Raw genomic sequence first — 8408 nt, forward strand, 5'->3', positions numbered from 1 at the left:
TTCTTGTCCATCATTGAAAAGTTAGGAGTACTGGAACTGGGGCCTTAACAGTCAATCCAACTCTGCATTTCAGGACCTTAACTGCTCACTTTCATAAAGGAATGGATGTGAATACCTCAAAATTTAATAAATATATTTATATTTATTATGTGTACAAAACATGGGTGCGTGAACCATGGTGGGCCTGTGGAAGTCTGAGAACTACTTGTCTGAGTCAGTTCTCTCCTTCTACCATGTAGTCACAAAATGCACTTAAACTTCTAATATTCAAAAGCACAGGGGGAGGGAGGGAGGAGAGATGGCTCAGTGGTTAGGAGCACTGGCTGCCCTGAGTTTGAATCCCAGGACCCACATGGCAGCTACCAACCACTGGGAACTCCATCTTCTGCCATCTTCTGTCTTCCACAGACACTGCATGATACCTGTGCACTTCAGTGCATTCAGGCAATACAATAATACAAATGAAATAGTAATAAAATATAATAAAAATTTAAAAATATTAAAAAAAATTTTAGAGTACAAAGGTTTGCAAATGTTTTGTTAGTGAAATCAAAGTAGGATTACTTTAGAAATAGACCATTATTTTGAATAAAGAAATAAACTAAATGCTTACTAATTAAATTATAATCTGGCACAATGACCAGGAAACTATTAAAAATGAAGAGGAAAGGATGGTGAGGTGTCTCAGTGGGTAAAGGCGCTTGCTGCCAAGAATGAGCTACCGGAGTTCAGCCCCAGAACCATATGTCAAAGGAGAGTCCAGCACTAGGATTAACCACACCTAGCTTTAGAAATGGCAAACCTGTCTCCATTTCACTCTAGCTGACCTTCACTCACCCTGTGTTTCTGCCCAGTCATTCCCACTGCTCTCGCTAACTGCAGCCATGCAGAACAGTCCCATGAAGGGGAGCCCATTGTTTCTGCAGTTCTGAGAATCTTGTTTTTCCTAACCAAACCTAGGAACTTTTTGTTAACCGAAAGCCTCTTTGTTAACTAACTTGCCCCTGGTCTGGTACAACTATGGCGATCTGATGTAACTATGTTTACTGGCTTTGTACCTGGTATGATGTAATTGTGGTTTTAAGCTTTATAAACCCTGCTCTGACTCTTCTCAGGGTCGAGAGTTCTTTATGGCATTAGACCCCTCTCCACCACCAGCTAATTATTAAAAGGACTCTTTATTTGACCATCATTCTGTGGCATTCCTCTGTGCCTCAAACTTACTATTACAGCTTTGACTATTATATAGGTTGTGGGAAGCAATTAGATGCTTGTGCTTTGAAGGTAAGCACTTTACCAACGAAGCTAACTTACCCAGACAACAGATGTATTTCTTGACTTTTTCCCCCCTTCCCTAAGTAAATTTTTATTTATTTACTTATTTATTTTTATTTACATGCATGTGTCTGAGTACATGTGCCATGTATGAGTGCCCATGGAAGCCAGAAGAGGATATCAAAGCCCCTTGGAACTGGAGTTAAAGGCAGTTGTGAGCTGCCCAACATGGATACTGGGAATAAAACTTGGGTATCCTAAAAGAGCAGCAAGTAGTATTAACCACTGAACCATCATTTTAGCTCCTAAGTCAGACTATTAAAAGATTAGTGGTTGGGCGTGGTGGTATACACCTTTGATACCAGCACTTCAAAGGCAGAGGGAGCTTTGTGACTTAAAAGTCAGCTTGGTCTACATAGTGAGCTCCAGGCCAGTCAAGGCTACAGCAAGACCCTGTCTCAAAAATGTTCACTTCCCCTTTAGATAGTGTACACTGATTTTGCTTGATTGTAATGGATAAGTATCACTTCAATAATTACCACAAATTTAATCTGTGAACTCTAAAAAGTGCATACTAAAACCAAAACAATACAAATTTCGAGATGGTTCTGTAGAAACAACCAGAATTCTAATACCCCACTAGGAGCTGAAGACTGAACCCAGGGTGTGACATTTGTGAGGCAAGTCCCCAAATCTTAAAACTCTTAAGAAATTTAAAAAAATATTTTATCTAATTTTTAAAATTTTTTAAAAATATATTTATGATTTTTATTTTATGTGTATGTGTGTACTGCCTGCATGTAGGCAGTTGCACCTGTTGATGGCTCAGTGGTTAAGAGCACTGACCACTCACTCTTGCAGAGGACCCAAGTTCAATTCCCAGCACCCACATGGCAGCTAACAACTGTCTGTAACTCCGGTTCTAGGGGATCTGACGCCCTTTTCTGACCTCCGCTGGCACTGCACGACATGGGTGACCTAACTGCATGCAGGCAATACACTCATACACGTAAAATAAAAAGTTAAAAAAATATATATTTTATTTACTGTTTCTTTTTTTGTATGTGGATAGGTATACTGGTTGAATGGGTATAAGTGCACCTGTGTCATGCAACACCTGTGGAGGTCAGAAGAGGGTATCAGATCTCCTGGAACTAGGGTTACAGATGGTTGTTAGTCACCATGTGAGTGCTAGGTATCGAACCTGGGTCCTCTGCAAGAGCAGTTTGTGCTCTTAACCACTGAGCCATCTCTCTAGCTGCTGAACTTTAAGAAGTTTAATGTTTACTAAGTACTCAAGAGTAAAAACCCAACTCTGAGATGCCCCTGGGCTACAGTACTTCTACACAGCATTCATCAGTTTTCATAAAATTCTAGGCTCAGAGGCAGAGGGATCTCTGTGACTTCCAGGCCAGCCTAGTCAACATATGAAGATCCTGTCTCAAAACAAAACAAAACAAAAACCTAAAAACAAAACAGGGTTCTTTAACAGGGAAATCTCAAAACAGAATTCAGTTTACCTCTCTCCATTTTCTGGATATTCAGACGGTGAAGCTAGGTCTTCCAAATCATGATTAACAGGAGAAAAGAGATTGCTATTGTTAAGATTTTTCAAAACCAACTTCTTGATGCTCTTTCTAAAAACAGAGACCGAAACAATAGAAAAAATTAAGGTATTTACAATCTACCAAACATTATTTTAAAAAGTGTAGCACAAAAAGGCCTAAGAAATTACATAAATAAACATCTTAATGTAAAACCAAGAATGAAGTGTTAAAAATACTGTATTCTAGTATTTGGAACAAAGCTAAGAACATTCAAATCAAGATAGGAAACCTCCTTGAACACTATCATCCATATCACTGACATTTTAATATGTTTTCCTTTAAACAATACCTTTAAAACATTTCCTTTAAAACAAAACCCCATCAGGTATTTCAACAGTTTAACACAATAATGATATGATAATCAACTTGAAATTTTAATTAGTAAAAACAATCAAATACTAAAAAAATTTAACTTGTCAGCTGGGTGTGGTGGCACATGCCTTTAATCACAGCACTTGGGAGGCAGAGGCAGGTGGATCTCTGTGAGTTCAAGGCCAGCCTGATCTACATAGTGAGCACCAAGCCAGCTGGGGCTACTGGGAGACCCTGTCTCAAAAAGATTTACAAAAAAAAAGGGGGGGGGGGGGTACTGTAATAGTTTAACAGTCTTATTACCATTAAATAAATTAAACCATCAACAGGTTTTATTTTTTTTTTAAGTTTATTTTTATTTACTTATTATTATTTTATGTGTATGTATGTACTGCCTGCATGTAAGTAAGTGCACCCGTATTGTGTAATGCCCGTGGAGGACAGAAGAGGCTGTCGGACCACCTGGAACTGGAGTTACAGACAGCTGTTAGCTGTCATGTAGGTGCTGGGATTCGAACCTGGGTCTTCTGCACAAACAACCAGTGTTCTTAACCACTGAGCCAACTCTCCAGCCCAGGTTTTGTTTTGTTTTTTTTTTTTGGTCTTTTTGAGACAGGGTCTCCCTGTAGCCCCAGCTGGCCTGGAACTGCTATGTAGACCAGGCTGGCCTTGAACTCACAGAGATCCGCCTGCCTCTGCCTCCCGAGTGCTGGGATTAAAGGCATGCGCCACCACGCCCGGCCCTGTTTTTTTTTTAAATATTTTATTTATTCTTTTTATTTTATGTGTGTGAGTGTATTGCCTGCATGTATGTTAGTGTACTCATGTTGTGCAGTGCTGCAGAGGTCAGAAGAGGGCTTCGGATTACCCTGGAACTGGAATTAAAGGACAGTTTATAGCTGCCATGTGGGTGCTAGGAATCGAACCCAGGTCCTCTGCAAGAGCAGTCAGTGCTCTTAACTGCAGAGCCATCTCTCCAGCCCCTAGGTTTTGTATTTTTAAAAGGCTTTCTAAGTACTACCTCAGGCCCAGGTAGCTTTACACTACTTCGAATAGCAAGCAATTTAAAATTTCTGTACTGCTTATTTCTGGAATATTCTATTTAATATTTCTGCATGACATTTGATTGGATAATTTAAACCACAGAAAGTAAAATCAAAGATAAGCAAGAAATAGTGTATTAAATTACTGACGTCAACTCAGTATTGGTGAGTTGGCAGCACACACTCAGATGACCCTTTAGAACCCCAGTCCTTTTTATTCCTCGGGCTAAACAGATGATAGCTAGAGTTTACTATGCTGCTCACATTCACTCTGAAATCCTGGGTCCAAGTAATCTGGCTTGAGATAGTCACTACTTTTTTTTGTTGTTGCTGTTCTTTTTGAGACAGTGTCTCCCTGGAATTTACTACGTAGACAAACCGAGGTCCCATCTGATATATTAAAACTAAAGATATAGACTGAGGGAGGAGGTGTGGAATTGAGCGTAGAATGCTTTCCTACCCTCATCCTTTCTGTTTGACAATTACAAATCCTAGTAAGACCTAATAAGCCAAATTGTCCTGAAAGTTACTAATCTATGAACTAGTGTAGACTTTGTTCTAGTTTGTATTAACTATCAACTTGACACAGCCTAGAATCACCTCAAAAGAGTCTCAACTGAATGACTGTCTTAATCAGGTTGTTCTGTTGACTAATCTTCTTGATTGTTTTAGTTGATATGGGAGGACCCAGACCAGCGTGGGTTCCTAGTCAGGTGGGGGGCATATAAAGGTAGTCAAAAATGAGCTTTGACCGAGCTGATGAAGCCAACAAGCAGCATTCCTCTATAGTTTCTGCTTCAAGTTCCTGCCTGTATTCTTGCTCTGACTTCCCTCAATAACAGACTATGATCTGAAGTGTATGCCAAACAAATCCTTTCCTCTCCTAAGTTGCTTTGGTCAGCATGTTTTATCACACCAACAGAAAGGAAAACTACAGTAGTATCTAAGCTTTTTTTACCTAGTCTGCAAAGTGCTCCAACAGACACATGAATAATATACTGTTGCTGCCTTCAAAATAAATCACTAATACTAAGAAAGGTATAAAATCAGACTTTCTGCCTTCCATTGAAAGAGTAATTTATTTGAGGTCCAAGTGCAGATACCCAAGCACTCATGGAGGCCAGAGGTGAATGTCCAATGTCCCGCATGCACTCGTTTCCCGCACCGCGCCCCCCCCACCCCCGGCCATTTCCCTTGAGACAAGGTCTCTTACTGAACTTAGAGCTAGGCTGGCAGCGAGCAAGCACCAGCAATCCTCCTCTCTGCCCCCTATAATGCTCAAGTTACAGGAATTCTGATGTGGGAGCTGGGGTTTTGAACTTAGGTCTTCATGCTTGTACAGCAAATGGTCTGACCCACTGAGTTATCAATGGCCCCTGCTCTCAACCTGTGTATTAAAGCAATGGAGCTATAATGTTTTAAACTTAATAACACTCAAAGCTTTGTTAAGTGATTAATTAAAAACAAAACTCACCTTTTTCAGATTAAAAAATTATCTTTTTCAAAAAATGTTTATCTGTCTATGTATCTAGAAAAAGCAACTCAGAAATGAAATGCCCTGGCATTCCATCTCCTATTTTAAACAGCTTTCTATGTCAGGCTCTTTTCCTATATATGTACCATCAATCTAGCATAGGGGATAAATCATATGGAATTTCCCATGTTTAGCAATAGCTTTTCTATACTCTTCACTATCTTTTTCTGTACAGCCATATTATTATTGGTTCTGTATCTGTGTTGAATTCTTGCATGGGAATTCGAAAAAGAAATACAAATTCTATTAAACCTGACCTTTGATGAAATTATTTAATCTCATTTTGTGTTGCTAGGACTCAAATTTATGCATGCTAAGCAAGTGCTCTACCACTGAGCTATCTCCCTAGGCCCTGATCATTTTAGTTATAAAAACAAAAATATTCATTTTTCAAAAACATGGACATATAAAACTAGAAGGATACTGATGAAAATATTTTCATGTTAACTATGATTTTACCTGGAAATACTTAAAGTGATTTTTATTCTGTGATATGCATGTCCCTTAATTTAAAGCAGTGAACCGTGTTACATTTGGTACACCTAAGCAACTATTATTTTGTATTTAGTTTATATCAATATTTTATATTTAATTTAGATTAACAAAAGTAAACTCACTTGGGCATGAATGCTCCATTGGCAAGGGATGGTTCATCATCATCCAGCCCATCAAAGAGATGTGATTTGGCTGTACCTGTTGTTTGCAAAGCCTTTGGCCGCACTCTGGTGGCAGGGCGGGGTGTCAGTTTATAATGGGTAGGCGTAGTAAGAGCCTTTTGGGCTGCTGGATTTGTTGGCTTCAGTCTCTGAAAAACAAAAGAAAATCATCTCTAAGTCCAGCATTTGGGAAGCCGAGAAAGGACTGCCATGGGTTCCCAGCTGTGCTGGACTACATAGTGAGGGAAAGATGAGGCAGGGGTACACAGCAAGGCCCTACCTCGAAAAGAAGCATCAAGGAAAATGCCAGTTTATTACATATGTATGGCACTAGTTTAAAAATCAGAAAACCAGGCTAGCAATAGTGATTCACAACTGTAATCCCAGCACTTAGGAAGCAGAGGCAGGAAGATTGCAAGTTTGAAGCCAGCCTGGGCTACCAAAAAAACTCCAAAAACCAAAGTTCAAATTAATCTCTCCTCTTAAAGTATCACTCCCTTAAATCAAAGATGCAAACACCAGGCATTTTATGTGCATATGAATGAGAAGAGACTTCTCTGTCTCTGTAACTGGTATTCATTCCTCTTCAGTCTACACTGCAATTGGTTTGTCAAACATATTTTTCTAAAAAATGTTTTAATGCTGGGCATGGTGGCGCACACCTTTAATCCCAGCACTTGGGAGGCAGAGGCAGGCAGATCTTTGTGAGTTCAAGGACAGCCTGGTCTACATAGTGAGTTCCAGGACAGCTGGAGCTACAGGGAGACCTTGTCTCAAAAAGATCAAAAAAAAAAAAAAAAAGTTTTATTTATTATTTTTAGTTTATGTGTATGAGTGTATTGCCTGCATGTGGGTAAGTGCACCTGTTTGGTGCAATACCCACAGAAATCAGAAGGCACTGGATCCCCTGGAACTGGAGTTAAGGAGAGCTGTCAAACACCATGTGGCTGCTGGGAATTGAACCCAGGTCCTCTGCAAGAAGAGTCCATGCTCCTGATCACTGAGCCATCTCTCTGGCTCCAACATCTTTTTTTTAATTAAAAAAATTTTTATTAGCATTGTTTTCTTTAGAAAAATAGCATGATTACATTAAAAAATTTTGTATAGGTTAGAGAATTTGGAAAAAGTGAATGGCTTGTATATATTACATCAACAGTGACAAATTTCAAATTATTGTTGAAGCTTGGTAGTACAGTTTTATCAGTAGTATTTGAAAAATTATAGCAGACAGAGAATTGTGAATTTACGTTGTAAAATACAATTACGTATTTTCAGTTTGAGAATTCTATCAGTTTAGTTATTACAGTATTTTCTCTTTCAACTTCCCAGACTGTGATTTTTCTCTAGGAGTTCAATTAGGTTTTACATTTTCTGTAGGACACAGGTGAAGGCCCACTGGGGCTGGAGAAGAGTAGCTGCGTTCCCACCCTGTCCCCTGAAGCCCAGGTTGTACATGGCAGTGGCTCTGCCTCTGTGTTGAGTTTATTCTGGGGACAGACAAGGTCTCTGTCATTTGCAGATTCTGGTCTTGGGAGGACTGATTATCTAGAACAGACTTGACTCTACATATGGTCTGGGTATCCAGGCCTTGATGTTGGACCTCTCTCATTCCCAGGCACCAAGAGGTTTTCCATTATTTTTTTCTTTCTTTCTTTCTTTCTTTCTTTTTTTTTTTTTTTAATTTTTACAAAAACTTTACTGAGAATTTCATACATGCATATGAGTGTTTTGATCAAATGCATGCCCTTCCATTATTTTTCTATTACTCTTTGCCTAACATATTTTTAAAGTTCAACTGATACACTAGATTTGAAAAGGGCTTTATAAAGTAAAATGCATGCAGGGCGTGGTGGCACACGCCTGTAATCCCAGCACTTGGGAGCCAGAGTCAGGTGCAGATCTTTGTGAGTTCAAGGCCAGCCTGGTCTACATAGTGAGTTCCAGGACAGCTGGGGCTGCAGGGAGACCCTGTCTCAAAAAG

General features: G+C 39.4%; 1 protein-coding gene across 4 annotated transcripts in view; it reads right to left on the reverse strand.

The window, feature by feature from the left end:
* Nucleotides 1-8408, reverse strand: part of Nup98 (nucleoporin 98) — a 108762-nt gene that overhangs the window by 51247 nt on the left and 49107 nt on the right. For all 4 annotated transcript variants that reach the window (XM_008854096.3, XM_029556603.1, XM_017803453.2 and 1 more), the window contains 2 exons: nucleotides 6389-6576; nucleotides 2796-2912 (listed from right to left, as the gene is read on the reverse strand). In XM_008854096.3, the coding sequence (XP_008852318.1) occupies nucleotides 2796-2912; nucleotides 6389-6576 (305 nt within the window). The remainder of the gene's footprint in view (nucleotides 1-2795; nucleotides 2913-6388; nucleotides 6577-8408) is intronic.

This window comes from Nannospalax galili, unplaced genomic scaffold, assembly GCF_000622305.1.
Source record: "Nannospalax galili isolate Female #2095 unplaced genomic scaffold, S.galili_v1.0 scaffold1387, whole genome shotgun sequence".
NCBI lineage: Eukaryota > Metazoa > Chordata > Mammalia > Rodentia > Spalacidae > Nannospalax > Nannospalax galili.